Source organism: Scyliorhinus canicula, chromosome 1 (genome assembly GCF_902713615.1).
Source record: "Scyliorhinus canicula chromosome 1, sScyCan1.1, whole genome shotgun sequence".
In the NCBI taxonomy this organism is placed as follows: Eukaryota; Metazoa; Chordata; class Chondrichthyes; order Carcharhiniformes; family Scyliorhinidae; genus Scyliorhinus; species Scyliorhinus canicula.
Window position 1 is genome coordinate 186,051,387 of NC_052146.1, and position 20,478 is coordinate 186,071,864.

At 50.3% G+C, this 20,478-nt stretch overlaps 1 protein-coding gene across 1 annotated transcript in view; it reads left to right on the top strand.

Moving 5' to 3' along the window:
• Positions 1–922: 922 nt before the first annotated feature.
• The window catches only part of LOC119977764 (protein SPEC3-like), a 67,202-nt gene continuing 47,646 nt past the window's right edge, over positions 923–20,478 (top strand). Inside the window, exon 1 of the mRNA XM_038818971.1 lies at positions 923–1,470. Coding sequence (XP_038674899.1) covers positions 1,140–1,470 — 331 coding nt within the window. The 5' untranslated portion in view covers positions 923–1,139. The remainder of the gene's footprint in view (positions 1,471–20,478) is intronic.

Genomic DNA, 20,478 nt, shown 5'->3' on the forward strand with positions numbered 1-20,478 from the left:
CTCTCTGCACAGCAACATGTTTTAATATTTTATCATTTAAATAATAATCCCTTTTGCTGTTATTCCAACCAAAATGGATAACCTCACATTTGTTGGATAACCGCACATTTGTAAACCTAAAAAAAAGTTTGATGGTGAATATCTCAATATTCGTATACAACTCAAAGATTTCTGAATATCTCAGCTTGAAATTGTGGGAGGCACTGCATCCTGCAGCAAGCGTGCCTCACTGTCAATTCATTTAACCTGAATTTAGGAAATGTAGAAAATAACAGCACTGCTTATTTCAGTCAGGTTTCCCCGCTTGAATTAATGTTGGACTCTCTGTGCACCAATCTATTCTGGGTGGAGCTTAGTTCAAGTGGAAAATGTGATCTTTCGGCAATTAATGCCAAAGGTTGCACTGTTGACAACACCAGTCAGCCTGCTAGAAACTGGATGATAAATAGAGACCAATTCCAGCCCACATTAATATTCGCACTGTAATAAATTATTATTTTAACTGATGAATGGCATTTATTTATTTCAAAAATCTCAAGTGTTTTCTTTTAGGCCCAATGTGATCTCTTCCCATTTTTTCTTTAATGTTCTACATTTTCCCGCGTTAGCAATTTTATTATGTGTTACCCTCAGACTGTATAGTAAACATGAACATCCGTCACTGTGGTAGGGCGGTGTTGAGCACATTTTCGACTGGTATTGTAATACAATTAGTTTCTCTCAATCTTATTATTGGCCTCCATCTATCTGCACACTCCCTTTCTTTTGGGGTCATGTGTATAAATCACAACGCCATGATCGCTGGCCTGTTAGTTAAGTGACTGATCTGTTCGGTTAAAGGCACACTCAACTGTGAAACAGCAACATGACCCAAGAGTTAGAGCTGAACCTTCATTCCTCTGAAACCGCATCCAGTCTGAAGAGGGGGAAACAAGAGAGCTCGAGTTAAGCTGGTATCCTTGCTTTGCCATGACCTGGGTTTCGAAAAGAAAATTGATCTAACTTTTTTTTAAAGTTGAGAAACTGGGAAAATAAGAGGAATGGACGGTGGGAGCTAAAATGATGAAAAGTTAAGTGGTACAGAATTGGTCAGCAGTTGAAGGGATCTTCCTTGCTTCAAGGGAAACGCGCGCGCGAATATGAACAAGGGGTGTCCCGCCCTTTTCATCTCCCACCTCCCAGAGGCTCCCCCTGAGGAGAAACGACCTCCCGGACTGGGATCCCGGACAGTCAACCTGTGGGATGGGCTGTCCGTCGCTCACCTCGACCTCAGGAGAGCCTCTCTCACCGACTCCAGAAACAACCTGGTAACACTGGTCCGGGGCGCCCTGCAAAGGGAAGAGGAGGATTCGGAGAACGACGCAGATGACCCTCAGATGAAGCCGACCAAGATCACCGGGGCCATCCCCTACATGAGCAGGCAAATGGCTGTCTTCTGCCTGGTCCTCAACATCATACTCCCCGGAACAGGTACGCACGTTTCAGTAGAAGTCAAAATCATTACTTTGTCCAACCTTGTTTATTAAACGTGCGCCTCTTTCTTGAATAGATTTAACAATCCTCAAAGGAACATTGCGTTTATGAGAAAAGATGTTTGGTGCATTTAAAATATATATATATATATATCTTTCTTCACCAACTTGTTTAATCCTCAGTGGGTGGATGTTCCGATGAGGACTGACTCCATAGGTCCTGGATGTTCTTGGTATTTCGCCCAGATGTCCATTCAAGTCTGAACTCGGGCGAGACAATACTGACAAGCTATTCCTCTGCATAGTGCATCACACACAAGCCACATTCAGCCATTTTGCTGGAAGCAGGAGTGGGCTAATCCGGGGCACCGACTCGGGTCAGTTGTAGTCATCTTGTCATTCCATCTGAGATAAGCTAGGTCTGCGCACAGGTCTGGATCAAGGTTTTTACGGGTCTGTGTGGCTGACATACTCATTGCTTTAGATCTAGCAACGAACCTTTTTGTGAGAAGGAAAAGAGTCAAAGTATATGTCCATTGTATGATGTGCTTGGGAATACATTTTCATTTAAAAAGTTGATCAAGGGCGACACGGTGCCCCAGTGGTTAGCATTGCTGCCTTATGGCGCTGAGGGTTCGATCCTGGTCCCGGGTCACTGACCATGTGGAGTTTGCAAATTCTCCCCATGTCTGTGTGGGTCTCACCCCCACAACCTAAAAATGTGCAGGATAGGTGAATTGGTCACGCTAAATTGCCCCATAATTGGAAAAAAAAAATAACTGGATACTCTTAAATTAAAAATAAAAGTTGATCAAATATGAAAACTCTTCTCGATCAAAATAAAAAAATTGGACTTGCTATTTTCATGACCCCTGGATGCCCTAAGACAGTTTACATGCAATGAATTGCTTTTCACTTTTTTTCATATACGGGATTTGGGCACCGCTGGTTAGGCCAGCATTTAATGCCCATTCCTAGTTGCCCTTCAGTGGTGATGGTGAGTTGCCTTCTTGAACTGCTGCAGTCCTGAGATGTAGGAACACCAACTGTGCAATTGGGGAGGGTGTTTCAGGATGTTGCTCCAGCAACAGTGAAGGAATGGCAATATATTTCCAAGTCAGTGTGGTGAGTGACTTGGAGGGGAACTTCCAGGTATCTGCTGCTCTTGTTCATCTGGATGGTAGTGGTCATGGGTTTGGAAGGTGCTGCCTGAGGAACCATGATTACTTCCTGCAGTGCATCGTGTAGATGGTATACACGACTGCCATTGTTCGTCGGTGGTGGAGGGATTGAATGTTTGTGGAAAAGGGAGCAATCAAGTGGGCTGCTTTGTCCTGGATGATGTCAAACGTCTTGAGTGTTTTTGGAGTTGTACTCGTACAGGCAAGTGGAGAAAGTATTCCATTACACTCCTGATTTGTGCCATGTAGATCGTGGACAAGCTTTGGGGGGTCAGGAGGTGAGTTACCTGTTATCGGATTCCTAGCCTTTGACCTTCTCTGGCAGCCACAGTATTAATATGGCTAGCCTAGTTCAGTTTCTGATCAATGGTAACCCCCAGGATATTGATTGTGGGAGATTCAGCGATGGTAATGTTATTGAATGTCAAGGGGCGATGTTTAGATCCTTTCTTGTGTTACCTGGCTCTTGTGTGGCGCAAATGTCAATTGCCACTTGTCAGCCCGAGTCTGGATATTGTCTAGGTCTTGATGCATTTGGATGTTTCATTATCTGAGGAGTTGCGAATGATGCTGAACATTGTGCAGCCATCTGCGAACATCCCCACTTCTGACCTTATGATGGAAGGGAGGTCATTGGTGAAGCAGCTGAAGATGGTTGGGCCTGGGAAACTACCCTGAGGAACTCCTACAGTGATATCCTGGAGCTGAGATGATTGACTTCCAAAAACCACAACCATTCTTCCTTTGTGCCAGCTATGACTCCAACCAGCGGAGAGCCTTCCCCTGATTCCCATTGACTCCAGTTTAGCAAGGGCTCCTTGATGCCATACTTTGTCAAATGCTGCTTTGATATCAAGGCAGTCACTCTCACCTCACCTTCAGCATTCAGCTCTTTTGTCCATGTTTGAACCGAGGCTGTAATGAGGTCAGGAGCTGAGTAACCCTGCATAAGCCAAACTGAGTGTCCGTGTACAGGCTATTGCTGAGTAACGCCACTTGATCGCACTTTTGATGACTCCTTCCATCACTTTTCTGATCTTGGAGAGTAGACTGACAGGTTGGTAATTACCTGGGTTCGATTTGTCCTGTTCTTGCGTACAGGACATACCTGGACAATTTTCCACATTGCCAGCTAGATGCCAGTGTTGTAGTTGTACTGGAACAACTTGGCTGGCGGGCGCGGCAAGTTCTGGAGCACAAATCTTCAGTACTATTGCTGGGATATTGTCAGGGCCCAAAGTCTTTGCAGTTTCCAGTAGCTTTAGCCATTTCTTGATATCATGTGGAGTGAATCGTATGGACTGAAGACTGACATCTGTGATGCTGGGTATTTCTACAGGAAACGAAGATGGATCATCCACTCAGCACTTCTGACTGAAGATTGTTGCAAATGCTTTGACTTTGCCTTTTGTATAGATGTGCTGTACTCCTCCATCATTGAGGATATTTGTGGAGCCTCTTCCTCCTCCAGTGGTAGTGGACAATTGTTTAACTGTCCACTACCGTTCACGGCTGGATATGGCAGGACTACAGAGCTTAGATCTGATGTGTTTGTTGTGGAATCGCTTGGCTCTGTCTATTACTTACTGCTTATGCTGTTTGGCATGCAAGTAGTCCTCAGTTGTAGCTTCACCAGGTTGACACCTCATTTTTAGGTATGCCTGATGTTGCTCCTGCACTCTTCATTGAACCAGAGTTGATCCCCTGGCTAGCTGATAAGGTAGAGCGGGGGGATAAGCCGGGCCATGTGGTTGCAGATTGTGGTAGAGTAAAATTCTGCTGCTGCTGATGGCCCATAGAGCCTCATGGATGCCCAGTCTGGAATTGCTAGATCTGTTCAAAGTCTATCCCGTTTAGCACGGTGTACTGCGCACAACATATTTGAGGGTATCCTCAATGTGAAGACGGGACTTTGTCTCCACAAGGACTGTGCAATTGTCACTTCTGTCGATGCTGTCATGGACAGATGCATCTGCAACAGGAAGGTTGGTGAGCCTCAGGTCAAGTATGTTTTTGTTCTTCTTAGTTCCCTCACCACCTGTGGAATCCCAGTCTAGCAGCTATGTCCCTTAGGACCCACCAAGCTCAGTCTGTGGTGGTACTATCAAGCTACTCTTGGTGATGGACATTGAGGTCCCCCACCCAGAGTATATTCTGCGACCATGCCACCCTTAGTGCTTCCTCCAAGTGGTGTTCAACATGTTGGGAATGCCCTAATAAAATTGTGCACAGTAAGATCCCATAAATATTAATGTGATGACAAATCTGTTTATGTAATGTTGGTTGAAGGATAGATGTTAAAACCAGGAGACCGGGGAGAACCTCCCAGGTCTTCATCAAGTAGTGCCACCTGGAGAGAAAAAAAAGGTTTAGAACTTCTTATTGGAAAGACTGCATCTCAAACAGTGCAGCACTCCATCCGTACAGTGCTGGAGTGTTAGCCTAGGTTTTGTGCTTAAAACTCTGGAGTCGAATTTGAGCAAACAATAGACTCAGAAACGAGAGTGTTACAAACTGAGCCATGGCTGAAAGGTTCAGATATGTCAAATGTTGTTTAATTGGATTCTTGATGGAGATTTGGGGTGGGAAGTGAAATTAAATCAGCTGCAGAATCGCACGGGGGGGGGGGGGGGGGGGGGGGGGGGGGGGGGGGGGGGGGGGGGGGGGGGAGAACCATTTTCAAAGTTAGACTTGTTTTTCTGCCCCATTGTGAACTGCGAATGAGGTCTCCTGGAAACGAGGAGGTGAGGGAAGAGTCAGGTAGGCTGAAATCATCCAGGGAAAGCCACATAAGTGATTTAGTGGTTGCTGGTGAACTGACAGCTCTTGTTTATCAGGTCCAAGGTCCAGTGTGTGCCTCATGAGTGGTTTAATAATGTTGATACTGAGCAGAACATGGCACACGACATTCAAACATCAAGATTGATTTCAAGGTGCGGTTTCACCCATGAAAGGAAGTACTTGCATTTATAAAGAGCTTTGCTTGACCTCAAGACATCACAAAGCATTTTTACAGGAAATTAAGTACTTTTGAAGTGTTGTCAGAGTTGGAGAAACTACAACAGCCACTCCTCACACAGCAATGTCCCATAAATTGTAATACAATAAAGATGAGAGAAATCTGATGCTGGCCCGAGGGACAACACACCCTCTTTCTCATCCTCAAAAATAATTCCATGGGATCTTTAACATCAACCTGAGAGGATATTCTCTCAGGATTGCACTGGAGTATCAGCCTGGATAATGCACCCAGCTCTTTGGAATGGAGCTTGAACCCAGTCCCTTCAAATTCAGAGTCAAGAGTGCTATCCACTGAGATACAACTGACATCTAACTATACTACTACTACAAATAATAATTGCTTATTGTCAGAAGTAGGCTTCAATGAAGTTACTGCGAAAAGCCCCTAGTCGTCACATTCCGGCGCCTTGATTGGCTAGTTTTTCAGAGACACTTTCAGCAAGTAACTGCATTGCCCATTTACAGTGGTGAATGCAATACCCACAAGGACTGTTGGAAAAGCTGGTTTAGACTAAAATTGCCACAAAGGAAATCTTTGTTGGTAAGAAACATTTTTTAAAATTTTAAAGTACCCAATTAATTTTTTCCAATTAAGGGTCAATTTAGCGTGGCCAATCCACCTAACTTGCACATCTTTGGGTTGTGGGGGTGAGACCCACGCAGACACTGGGAGAACTCCACACGGAATGTGATCCGGGGCTGGGATCGAACCCGGGTCCTCGGCACCATGAGGCAGCAGTGTTAGGTTAGCAATAAACCATGGAACAGTGCAGTGATGTAACGAAAAGCACAAACAAATCTACACAGCACATATGCAAAAGTAAACTTTCAGCGTGACTGTTTACTGTTCTAAATAGATTTGACGAGGTTGTACATTGAAATGGTGTGAAGTGTCCGGTTGCGGCTATGACTAGCTAAGCCGCACATTTGGAAGCTCCTGCAACAAAGGTGTTTTTGGGCCAATTGGAGGGCCCCAACGGCGCTGAAAAAACAAATCCCGGTGGGGGAAGGTCCCCTGAGGAGAACTAGACCGATTTTATGGTCGGTACCCGGAGTGGAGCGGCAAGAAAAACGGCAGCAGCTCCCCAAAAAAAGCGGGGGAAGAAAATCAAAATGGCGGCCGGCGGTGCATCGGAGGAGTGGAAGAAATGGGCGGAGGAGCAGCAGGCCGCTCTCCTCCGTTTTTTCACGGAGATGAAAGTGGAGCTCTTAGAGTCCATGAACGCGACGGCCACCAGGTTGGTGGGAGCCCAGGCGATCCAAGAGGCGTCGATTAAAGATCTGCAGCAGGAGATGACCGCGAGGGAGGAGGAGGCCACAGTCATCGGGGCAAAGGTGGAGGTGCACGAGGCACTCCACATGAAGTGGCAGAGCCGCTTCGAGGAGCTGGACACTCGGATGAGGAGGAAAAATTTGAGGATCCTGGGCCTGGAAGAAGGCCTGGAGGGGTCGGATCTCCCGGGATATGTGGCGGAGATGTTGAGCTCCCTGATGGGGGAAGGGGCCGGTCCGGCGCCCCTGGAATTGGAAGAGGCATACCGGGTCATGGCCAGGAGGCCTAGGGCAAACGAGCCCCCGAGGGCGGTGCTGGTGCGGTTCCAGCGGCTAAGTGATCGAGAGAAAGTCCTGAGGTGGGCAAAAAGGGAGAAAAGCAGCAAGTGGCAGAACTCGACGGTAAGGGTGTACCAGGACTGGAGTGCGGAGGTGGCAAAGCGGCGGGCCCGGTACAACCGGACAAAGGCGGTGCTACACGCGAAAAAGATCAAATTTGGAATGCTGCAACTGGCGCGCTTGTGGGTCACCTACAAGGACCAACATCATTATTTCGAGTCCCCAGAGGAGGCCTGGACCTTTGTACAAGAGGAAAAGTTGGACACGAACTAAAACCTGGGAGCACCGGCGGTTGTAGCCGCCGGGGGACTCTTGATTGAGCAAGTGGCCCTTTTCTTTTTCAGGCCAGGTCGGAACTGGGTAACAGTTTCGTGGATTGTTTGGGGTGTTTTTTCTCGAACGGTTGACTTTTCTGAATATTTTGAAGGTTTCGAATTGTTGGGTGTTTCTGTATATTTGTACTGTTGAAATCTCTATTGTGGGTCGTTGGCTTCTTATGGGGTGTTTTTTCCCGTTTCCAATTTCCCTTAGTTATTTACCCCTCTTACCCATTTTCTTTGGGTGCTTGGGGGGGTTTTTTGTTCTTTTTTTCTTTTCGGGTTATGGTTATCTGCGGTTATTTATACTGTTTGATGGAGGGTGATGGTTGGGCTCACTGTTAGTTGATAGTTAATTATTTTGTTATTTAAGTATGTAGTTAAGTATTTATGTATTTAGTTGCCATTGGGTATTTATATCGTTAAGTTGGGGAGACGGGACGGGGGGGAGCGGGTTGATTATGCGGGTCTTTCTCGGGGGTTTTAAGGGGATCTTTCACGGGCGCAGATGGGGTGAACCGGGAGGAGTCGGAATGTGGCAGGAGCAGCCGGGTCAGCGGAGACCAGCTGACTCTCGGGAGTACGATGTGGGGTACATCGCGGCTAGGAGGGGTCCTAGCCGGGGGGGGGGGGGGGGGGGGGGACACCGGGTTGCTGCTGGAAAGACCAGGGACGAGAAGGGGAGAGCCGGGGGGGGCCATCGCTATGGGAAGCGGGTCAGAAAAGAAGGGATGACCCGGGGCGAGCAAGGGACAAGACATGGCTAATCGACAGGGAGTAGGGACGGGTCGCTCTGCGACCCGATTGATCACGTGGAACGTAAGGGGGCTGAATGGGCCGGTCAAAAGATCAAGGGTCTTCTCTCACCTGAAGGGACTGAAGGCTGATGTAGCAATGCTGCAGGAGACTCATTTGAGGGTAGCAGATCAGGTCCGCCTGAGAAGGGGGTGGGTGGGACAGGTGTTCCACTCAGGCTTGGATATCAAGAACCGGGGGGTGGCGATTTTGGTGGGAAAGAGGGTGTCGTTTGTGGCGGCAGAGGTGGTGGCAGACAAGGAGGGCAGGTACGTGATGGTGAGGGGTAGGCTGCAGGGAGAGAATGTGGTACTGGTAAATGTGTATGCCCCGAACTGGGACGACGCGGGTTTTATGAGGCGCCTGCTGGGCCTCATCCCGGGACTGGAGGCAGGGGGCCTGATCATGGGAGGGGACTTTAATACGGTGTTAGACCCTGGGCTGGATAGATCGAGTTCCAGGACGAATAGGAGGCCGGCAGCGGCAGAGGTGTTAAGGGGGTTCATGGAGCAGATGGGAGGGGTAGACCCATGGAGATTTGGTAGGCCTAGGGCGAGGGAGTATTCTTTTTTCTCCCACGTCCACAGAGTGTACTCTAGGATCGATTTTTTTCGTATTGAACAGGGGGCTGATACCGAGAGTGCAGGACACGGAGTACTCGGCCATTGCGATATCGGACCATGCACCACATTGGGTGGACGTGGACATGGGGGAGGCGCGGGACCAACGCCCGTTGTGGCGCCTGGATGTAGGGCTGTTGGCGGACGAAGAGGTGTGCAGAAGGGTGAGAACGGGCATTGAGAACTATCTGGGTACGAATGACACAGGTGAGGTGCAGGTGGGGACGGTCTGGGAGGCCTTGAAAGCAGTGATTAGAGGAGAGCTGATCTCCATAAGGGCATACAGAGAGAGGAAGGAGAGGCAGGAAAGGGAGAGGCTGGTGGGGGAGCTCCTAGAAGTAGATAGGAAATATGCGGCGGCACCAGAGGAGGGGCTATTAAGGGAGCGGCGTAGCTTGCAGGCCAGGTTCGACCTACTGACCACTAGGAAGGCGGAAATGCAGTGGAGAAGGGCGCAGGGTGCGGCGTATGAGTACGGGGAAAAGGCGAGCAGGATGCTGGCACACCAGCTTCGTAAGCGAGATGCAGCCAGAGAGATTGGGGGAGTGAGAGAGAGGGGTGGGGATGTAGTGCAGAAGGGGCAAGAGGTGAATAGGGTCTTTAGGGACTTCTATAGGGAATTGTATAGGTCTGAACCGCCGAAGAGGAGAGGGGGAATGAAGAACTTTCTCGACAAATTGGGTTTCCCAAAGGTACAGGAGGAGCTGGTGGAAGGGTTGGGGGCGCCGATAGAGCTGCAGGAGCTAATTAAAGGGATAGGCCAGATGCAGGCGGGGAAGGCGCCGGGGCCGGATGGGTTCCCGGTGGAGTTTTACAGGAAATTTGTGGACTTGGTGGGTCCAGTGCTGGTGCGAGCCTTTAATGAGGCGCGCGAGGGGGGGGTTTTGCCCCCAACAATGTCGCAGGCCCTGATCTCCTTGATTTTGAAGCGGGACAAGGACCCGGTCCAGTGCGGGTCCTACAGGCCCATTTCCCTCCTGAATGTTGACGCCAAGCTGTTAGCAAAGGTCCTGGCAACCAGGATAGAGGACTGTGTGCCAGGGGTAGTCCATGAAGACCAGACGGGGTTCGTGAAGGGACGCCAACTTAACACAAATGTCCGGAGATTGTTAAATGTGATTATGATGCCAGCAGTGGAAGGGGAGGCGGAGATAGTGGTAGCGCTGGACGCGGAGAAGGCATTTGACAGGGTGGAGTGGGAATACTTGTGGGAGACGTTGGAAAGGTTTGGGTTTGGGGAGGGATTTATCAAGTGGGTAAAACTGCTCTATTCAGCTCCGATGGCAAGTGTGGTAACAAACGGGAGGAGGTCAGAATATTTTGGGCTCCATCGAGGTACTAGGCAGGGATGTCCCCTATCTCCCTTACTCTTTGCATTAGCGATTGAGCCGTTGGCGATGGCACTGAGGGGTTCAGGGGGGTGGAGAGGACTGACAAGGGGAGGGGAGGAACATCGGGTCTCACTCTATGCGGATGATTTGTTGTTGTATGTGGCAGACCCGGAGGGGGGAATGCCGGAGGTAATGGGGATACTAGCGGAGTTCGGGGACTTTTCGGGATATAAATTAAATCTGGGGAAAAGTGAGGTCTTTGTAATACACCCGGGAGACCAAGGGGAAGGAATTGGGAGGCTCCCCTTCAAAAGAGCAGTTAAAAGTTTTAGGTATTTGGGGGTGCAGGTGGCAAAGAACTGGGGGACCCTCCACAAGTTGAACTTTTCCAGACTGGTGGAACGGATGGAGGAGGAGTTTAAGAGGTGGGACATGGTGCCGCTGTCACTGGCAGGGAGGGTGCAGTCAGTTAAAATGACGGTCCTCCCGAGGTTCTTGTTTTTGTTCCAGTGTCTGCCCATCTTCCTCCCCAGGGCCTTTTTCAAGAAGGTAACGAGTAGTATCATGGGGTACGTGTGGGCACATGGCACCCCGAGAGTTAGAAGGGTCTTTTTGGAGCGGAGTAGGGATAGTGGAGGGCTGGCGTTACCCAACCTTTCAGGATATTACTGGGTGGCAAATACATCGATGGTACGAAAGTGGATGATGGAAGGGGAGGGGGCAGCCTGGAAGCGCATGGAGAGGGCGTCCTGCGGCAACATAAGCTTAGGGGCACTGGTAACGGCACCATGGCCGCTCCCTCCCACGAGGTATACCACGAGCCCGGTGGTGGCGGCCACCCTCAAGATCTGGGGGCAGTGGAGGCGACATAGGGGGGAAGTGGGAGGTCTGATAGGGGCACCACTAAGAGGGAACCACAGATTTGCGCCGGGAAACACAGGAGGGGGATTCCAGAGCTGGCAGAGGGCGGGTATTAGACAACTGAGGGACTTGTTTATAGAGGGGAGGTTTGCGAGCCTGGGAGAGCTGGAGGAGAAATTTGGGCTCCCCCCGGGGAACACGTTCAGGTACCTCCAAGTGAAGGCATTTGCCAGACGACAGGTAGCGGGGTTCCCCGCGCTCCCCGACAGGGGGGTGAGTGATAGGGTGCTATCAGGGGTCTGGGTCGGGGAGGGGAAGATCTCGGACATCTATAAGATTATGCAGGAGGTGGAGGAGGTACCAGTAGAGGAGCTGAAAGATAAGTGGGAGTTAGAGCTGGGGGAACAGATAGAGGACGGGACATGGGCAGACGCCCTGGAGAGGGTCAACTCGTCGTCGTCATGTGCGAGACTAAGTCTCATTCAATTTAAGGTACTGCATAGAGCCCACATGACGGGGACAAGGATGAGTCGGTTTTTCGGGGGTGAAGACAGGTGTGTCAGATGTTCGGGAAGCCCTGCGAATCATGCACATATGTTTTGGGCATGTCCGGCACTGGAGGAGTTCTGGAAGGGGGTGGCAGGGACGGTGTCGAGAGTGGTGGGGTCCAGGGTCAAGCCAGGATGGGGACTTGCGATCTTCGGGGTTGGGGTGGAACCGGGGGTACAGGAGGCGAGGGAGGCTGGAATATTAGCCTTTGCGTCCTTGGTGGCTCGGAGGAGGATCCTGATTCAGTGGAGGGACGAAAGGCCTCCGAGTGTTAACACCTGGTTAAACGACATGGCAAACTTCATCCAATTGGAAAGGATCAAATTCGCCCTGAGAGGGTCGGTGCAGGGGTTTTTCAGGCGATGGCAACCCTTCCTAGACCTCTTGGATCAGAGATAGAAACTGAGGCCGTGACAGCAGCAACCCGGGAGGGGAGGGGAGGGCGGGAGGGAGGGGGGGAGGAGGGGGGGGGGGGGGGGAGGGGGGACAAAGACGAAGGAAGTACGGTAGCGGTGGTGGCACGGGCAAGGCCTGCCCGAGGACGCTGCTAGAAATGATAAGTTGGTCTGACTGTCGGTTCGCCGGCGGGGGGGGGGGGGGACGCGCGAGTAGGGGGGGGGGGGGGGACTTTTTTCTTTTTCTTGTTAAGTAGGGGGGTTTGACTTTGTTTTGTTATAATTTAAATGTAAATGTAGGGGGGGTTAAAATGTTTGTATTTTGAAAAATTTCTTCAATAAAAATTATTTAAAAAAAAAAGAAATGGTGTGAAGCATCAGTAGTCCAAGCAGACCAAGAAGGCAATTGCCCAATTTTGCACCAGAGGGCACTGTTAGTCCTGTTGAAGGACTTATTCACACTGTACACAAATACTTGAGTGAAATGGAGTGTGATCATTTAATACAGTATTTTTCAAACTTTTTTGCCTGGGACCCATTTTTACCAACCGGCCGATCTTCGCGACCCACGCCGGCCAACTTTCACGACTCACGCCCCCCGAACTTTGCGACCCACCATTTTTGCTTACCTTTAATGTGACAGTTGAGCCTGCTTGGTCCTCAAGATCTCATTTTTAAAAGCCGGTCATGCTGTTGGACACTTCTTCCCGCAATCGGGAACGCCACGACGCATGGCCCCACGACCCTCTCGACAGCTGCCCGCAACCCTGGGTTCCTGGGTTTGAAAATTAAAAAATATTATTCTTGGCTCTTTCGGAGAACTTCCATTTTTAAAGATCAATTTTGAACTGTTTAATGGATAATATTTTACAGGTCGTGAGGTGGTTTCACCACCAGTTTGGAATGGTGGCTGGAATCATCCTGTGCAACACATATGGGTCAGTTCCTGAGCTGCTGTTTTATCCTCTCAGCCTTTGCCCAGGCATTGTGACTTTTTTCTGTCCCAGTGAGATTCCTTTCCTATTCCTGAGCCAGTCTCTGCAATTTCCTCTTCAGTGTCGCAGTGTCGGCTGCAGCTCACAGCTCATAAAGACCAAGACGATTGTTTAGTGTCTCTGCTGGGTGGGGGGTTCCTGGTGACCCACATTACTGGCTTGGGGCAAATCGCGCTGGAGTGCATGAACCCCATCCAATAGCGACTTAAAAGGGGATCCTGGAGTAGGGAAGATAAGATCCAACCTATTGTCTTCTGTGCCTTTTTGTTTACCAGCCTTTACCTTTCATTAGTAAACCCCATTAATAAACTCTGGAACTCCACACGGAATGTGAACTGGGGCTGGGATCGAACCCGGGTCCTCGGCGCCATGAGGCAGCAGTGTTAGGTTATCAATAAACAGCCCTGAAGCCTCCAGAGTGTTTCTCAAGCGACCACATTGGAAACAAGGTTAAAAAGTCCGACTGCAGCCTGCAGTACTTTGTGACACTAGGGGGCAAGGAAGGAGCAGTTATAATAAAGAAAGACCAACGAGAGTCAGGAAATATCAAAACGTGACTGAAATGCCTATTATTGGTAAACTGGGCCCATTTGACCAAGGGAATGAAGAAAAGAGGCATTACATCAAATGGTTCCTCTATTTCATCACTGCGAATGAGATCACAGGGGAAGAGAAGCAGAAGGTGATCCTTTTGATAGTTTGTGGGCCCCAAATATATAATTTGTTGGTGGCGCAGTGGTTAGCACTGCTGCCACAAGGCACCGAGGACCCGGGTTCGATCCCGACCCCGGGCCATTGTCCGTGTGGAGTTTGCACATTCTCCCCGTGTTTGCGTGAGTCTCACCCCCACAACCCAAAGATGTGCAGGGTAGGTAGATTGGCCACGCTAAATTGCCCATGGTACCCATAATCTCATCCAAAAGAAACTCCTGGCTGAAACGACCATTACGTTGGAAAAAGTGATCGTGATAGCACAGACGATAGAGTGCACTGTAAAAGCACCACTGAGCTCCAAGTGTGGCTGAAACGGAAGTCAATTGAGCATGGAGAGGTCTGGCAGTCAGATGCGTGGTAGAATCAACAGGCACACCAGAGAACCCGACACGATCCTCAAGAACTGGACCAGAGTCAATGGACCGGGAAAAGAACATGTCGTCAACCTAAGACCGCTGGACTGTTATCAATTTGGGGGGGGGGGCCATCCCCAAGAGACTTGCTATTGTTGCTGGTTCATGTGCTTCTGTTGTAATCGCGGCCATCTTCAAGCACATTGCCTCAGGAGACCGAAAGTGTCAATAAAAAAACGGGCACCAGTCCACAACACCACTGAACAGTGGAGAGGAACTCTGAGAAGGAGCTCACAATGTACCGGTTGAACGTAGTCCGGGTAAGCTAGATGCTAAATGTGAATTGTAAACCTTTGAAAATGGAAATCGACCACGGAGCCTCAGTGACTTGTGGGGAGCAGACCTTCAAGTATATTCAGGATGGAGCTCGAGCTTCAAATTTGAGCAGCACCGCAGCCAGACTTGCACTGGGGAAACCTTGGAAATCTTTGGGTTCACCAACACACCTGTGACTTACAAAGCGCCAAGAGGCCCATCTGCCCGTGGATGTTGTGGAAGGGCACAGACTCGGCCTAATGGAAAGAGACTGGTTACAACAAATTAAATTCCATTGGCTGGAAAATTGTTTATATTTCCAACGGTGTCCTTCAAGATGTTTTGCGAAGTTACAAGGATGTTTGTCACAGCGAGCTAAGTCGGATCACAGATTTGTGAGAGCCAAAATTTATGACAATCCAGATTCAACACCCAAATGTTTTAGCCAGACCAGCTTCCTATGCCCTGCATTAAAAGGTCGAAGCTGAGCGGAAGTGATTGGAAGAACTGGGCATAATCAGACTGGTTCAGTTTTTAGCCTCCATAGTCCATGGTCGGGATTCTCCAGACCCGCGCCAGCTTGGAGAATCGTCGTTCAGGCCGAGACGGCCCGCGACACCGGGACATGTTACTCCCAAAAGCGCGCGACGCGTGGATTCAGCGCCAGTGGTGGCCTGACCTGTGATTCTCCAGGTCCCCAGCGATTCTGTGGCTCAGATGGGCTGAAGTCTCCGGTCACGTCGCGTCGTTCTAACAAGGTTTGAAAAAGCGTCAACCAGTCATGCTGGCTGACGCGGCGGCCGGAGCAGGTGGGGGCTGGCGTGGGGGGGAACCCAGGACGGCGAGACGGCACGGCCGTGACTGCGGGGGGTTTGAGGGAGGCCCCCCAGGGTCGGCGGGTGGGGTGGGCAGACAGCCGCGACGGCCCACCATGACAGGGCGGAACCAACGCCACGGACACCATGACGGCGGCCATGCAGATGGGCACCCACCCTGTCGCTGGCTCAGCCCAGGCGTCCCGGCCGTCCGGATGCGTGCCGGACCCCCCCACCCAGCCAGCGGCACCCACCGGCGGGTACATCCAGGGCCGTACCCACGGCAGCCCCCAGTGGGGGCAGTGCCATCAAATGGTGGCCCTGGCAGGAGGGATGGGTGACAGGTGTCAGGGCACCGAGGGGGTGGGTGGGGGTGGGGGCATGCGTGGCCGGGCAGCGAGCTGCCAACCGGGCCAACCATGTAGCCCACAGCATCTGGTTGTGGAGGGGGGCATGCTCAATGCTGAAACTTTGTCTGCCTCCACTCCTGCAGATCATAATGTTTGGCTGAATAGGCCCAGAACTGAAACTGCCAAATGAGGCCCTGATAAATCCACATTTATCGCTATGTGGATTTTGTGATTACCCACTCATGTTTACCCAAAGAACAAGACCATGCTATAATATGTAACAAACCTCCAGGCACAAGTGATCAACTTTGTAGCAGGACAAACAAAAGAGGCCATCTGACTCCATAATGGGCTAATAGCTGGTCAGACACGTGTTTTAGAGGGCAATGGATCCTGTTTAATCCCATTAATAAGTTTAAGTCTGGATGGGACAATAGAACTCAGGCCAGGTGTGGGCATATACCTATGCCTCCATGCTAGCAGAACTGGTATAAAAGAAAGATCTTCAGCGATAACTGGGAGTCCCCCAGTCACAACCATTGCAAAAAGAAGGTGCCTTGGGTTCCGGGCCCAGAGAAGATATCCTCATTGCGTGTTCACAGTCTGGTCAGCCTCCTTCACTGAGTGGCGGGTGGTACCTAGAGCTCAACTGTGAGTCTGAGTCATACTTTGTGTGAGTGAGAAAATTGTGAATAAAATGATGTTAAACCGGGAACCTGTTCTTGTCCTTTGTTCATCTTGCAAATAAGGGTACCCAAGTAAAACATTTTAGTAATAAACTGGGAAGTGTCTGATAATTTACAGACAGCCGCGGATTGCCTCACTGTTTTTAAAAAGTCCCAATAAGTGCTTGTGGCCAGTTACTATGATGAAACTACAACTGTAGACATACTGGTGAAATTTGTTTATACCAAACACGGCCCCAAGCCCTCTTTTTCTCAATTTGAGAATACCTCCTCTCAGCATCCAAAAGGGTCCTGGGTGAACATGCCATAGATGATTGTGGGCTGCATTGGGGGTGGGGTTTGTGGGGAAAGAGTGACTCTCCGCAGATCTCTTTCTCTTCTGGCCCAACCTTTCACTCCAAACCTTCATTCATTTTGGATTCCATGTCTCCTTCCACCAACTACTCCTCCTTTCATCAGTGCTCTTGCCTTCCCTCCTTTGAACTAGCTACTCAATCTATTTCTCCTCGCTCTGCAATCGCCCTACTTACTCAAAACTCCTCCATTCCCATTTTCTCTTCTCTTAAGGGTGGGTGACAGGACACCAGATATATAAATAATATATATATCATGGGCTGGATTCCCGATCCCCCACCAGGTTGGATAATTGCCGGGAGCTGGCATGAATCCCGCCCCCGCCGGCTGCCGAATTCTCTGGCACCGGATATTTGGCGGGGGCAGGAATCGCACCACGTCTGTCGGCGGGCTCCCATCGGCGATTCTCCGGCCTGCGATGGGCCGAAGTCCCGCTGCTGTTATGCCAGTCCCACTGGAGTGAATTAAACAAGGTATTTACCGGCGGGACCAGGCGGCACGGCGGGATCTGGGGGTGCCCCCACAGTGGCCTGGCCCGCGATCGGGGCCCACCGATCTGCGGGCAGGCCTGTACTGTGGGGGCACTCTTTTCCTTCCACGTTGGGCATCAGCCTCCGCGATGGCCGATGCGGAGGTGACCCCCCCCCCACGCATGCGTGGGGATGACATCAGCAGCCGCTGCGCTCCCGCGCATGCGTGGACTTCCGCCGGCCGGCGGAGGCCCTTCAGCCCCGGCTGGTGTGGTGCCAAAGGCCTTTCCCGGCGGCGCGCCAAACACACCGGTGCGGGCCTAGCCCCTAAAGGTGAGGGCTTGGCCCCTTTGGGGCGGCCCGACGCCGGAGTGATTCACGCCACTCCATCCCGCCGGGTAGGGGAGAATCCAGCCCCATATATGGAACCCCAGCATCAACAAAGAGAATAAAAAAATGTATTCTTTGAGAAATCTAAAGCATTCTTTTGATGCTTGGAGATCCCTGCCAACGTTCAAAAATAAAAACCGGTTCTAAGCAAGGAATAAAGATTCAAAACGCTGGAGCAGGTCCAACCTCTTTTGTAAAGAGCAAAAATGGTTAACTTATCAGATGGAGAATCCTGCATTGGAATTGTAACACCAACCGAGCTACTGCAAATTTCCAACGAATGTTGTCTTTATTTCAGATTTCTAGTATTTTCTATGCTTTAAAAAAATTTGTGTTCCGAAAGCAGTCCAGTAATTGAGATGATGTGTAGAGTGGGGCCTGTATGTGGTTCATTTATAGGTTGCAGCAGTTTCATTCCTATAGTTGCTATGTGTTTGAGCAAAGATTGTATGGGGGGGGGGGGGGGGCGTTGACAGCTGAGTGCAGTTGACTGGAATGTGCACAATGCTGAAATACTTGAGCTTGCAGCAGAAGAATCTGTAGAATGCACAATTAACAATAAGATGGTCTCTCCAAGCTCGAGAAATAAGTACACAACCACGTAATGGCCTTAGAAAGAGTACCAGAGAATTTTACCAGGGATGAAGGACTACAGTTGTAAGGAAACGCTTGTTAGAAATTGGGAACAAGGAGGCAGCACGGTGGCGCAGTGGTTAGCATTCCTGCAGTCTCACGGCGCCGAGGTCCCAGGTTCGATCCTGGCCCCGGGTCACTGTCCATGTGGGGTTTGCACATTCTCCCCGTGTTGCGTGGGTTTCGCCCCCACAACCCAAAGATGTGCAAGGTAGGTGGATTGAACACGCTAAATTGCCCCTTAATTGGAAAAAATTAATTGGGTACATTAAATTTAAAAAAAAGAAATTGGGAACAAGGTTAGAATGTACATACAACCGGGTACGTGTTTCAAATTCATTTTTACTAGAAATTACTTGAGGTTTCACTGTCATGGAAACCAGGGTAGAGAAATCACTATTCTTACATACAGTTGGCTAGATTCAACAAAAAGTCATAGTTGGAAGTGATAACAAATGGTATGCAACTGTGCTAGACTTTTCATTTAACTTTGATTAACAAAATTGCTTCCGGAAATACATCTATTAAGTGTTATGTGGCTGCATTAGGCTTGTCTGCAGTGCACAAGCCTGGTGAAGCGTAAAACATACAAATGTATGAACTAGGATGAGAAGTAGGCCATTCAGCGGCCTTCAAGCCTGCTTCGCCATTCAATTTTTTAAAAAAGTATTTTATTTTAACAATTTTACAATACAAAACTCCCCAGCCCTCCCCAAACTGCTCCCCTCCCTCAACAATCTCGGGTAACCAACTCCCGAAAATGCAAGATGAACAAATCCCAACAATTGTAGAGCCCCTCACTTGCCCCACCTCAGTGCAAACTTCACCTCCAGGGTCAAAAACTGCAGCAGGTCCCCCATCCTCGCTGAGGCACAGGGTGGAGAAGCTGACCTCCACCCCAACAAGACCCGTCTGTGAGCAATCAGTGAGACGAAGCCAAAAACATCTGCCCCCGTACCTGCCTGTAGCTCTGGCAGGTCTGACACCCCGAATATGGCTTCCAGGGGACCGGGCTCCATGTCCACATGTAAAACCCCCGAAATGGTGCTGAACAGCGTCTTCTAAAACCTTTCCAGCTTCGGGCAGGACTAAAACATATGTTTTGTGGTTCGCGGGGCCCCTCCCACATCTCTCACAGACATCGTCCACCGCCTCGAACAGTTGGCTCATCCTAGACTTTGTAAGGTGCGCCCAGTACAAAGTCGAGGCATTTACCATCCGCAACACCTCATACCACAGACCCTCCTCCAGCACTGCCCCCAGCTCTTCCTCCCACTTCACTTGAACCACCTCCCCAGATACCCTGTCCTCCTCCTAAATCTGCCAGTCAATCGCCGAGACGACCCACCTCTCCAATCCTCCCACTAACCGCACCGCTTCCAACAACAAAGAGGCGTCGCTATCGGGAAGGTCGGAAACACCTCGTAAATCCCGCACCTGCATATACCTGAAACTTTCACCCGCCGCCAGCCCAAACTTCTCGCCCAACTCCTCCAAACTCGCAAACCACCCTCCCAGAAACAGATCCTTAATTTCCTTAATCCCCCTCTCTTCCCACCCCCAAAACCTCACATCTATTCTCCCCGGCTCACATGATTCCCCCTAATCGGCATTCCCCCTGACCCGGCCCCAGCCTAAAGTGCTGTCTAAACTGCCTCCAGATAGATCTTCAACATGGCCACCACCACTGGACTCACTGAATACGTCCCTGGGGCCATCGGGAGCGGCATGTTGCCAGCGACCGCAACCATGCCCCTCTACAAGAGCCCTCCTCCACCATCACCCACAAAGTCTCCTTTCCCCACCCTCCAGCCCCGCACTTTCTGCATTTGTCGGCCAAAGAGAACACAAACAGATTTGGGAGGCCTACCCCCCCCCCCCCCCCCCCCCCCCCCCCCCCCCCCCCCCCCGGGGGGCAAAGAGACCGGCAGACATTGAAATGAAAGCGGGAATTGTGGCCTAAATGCCTCCACCCGGCACACCAACAACAGAGGGAGATCCGCCTTCATCTTCCCTACCAAACTAGTGAAGTTAAACTTCCGAAGCCCTGCCCAATCCTGGGCCACCTTAACCCCCAAATATCTAAATATATGCCAGGGGGAATAGCAGCTCCTCACCCCTGCTCCCTCACAGAGGGGAGACCACAAAGTACTCACCGTTCCCTACATTCATTATGTACCCTGAAAACAGCCCAAATCGCTGGAGCAACCCCATTATACATCCCACCAAAATGCTCGGCTCCGAAATATA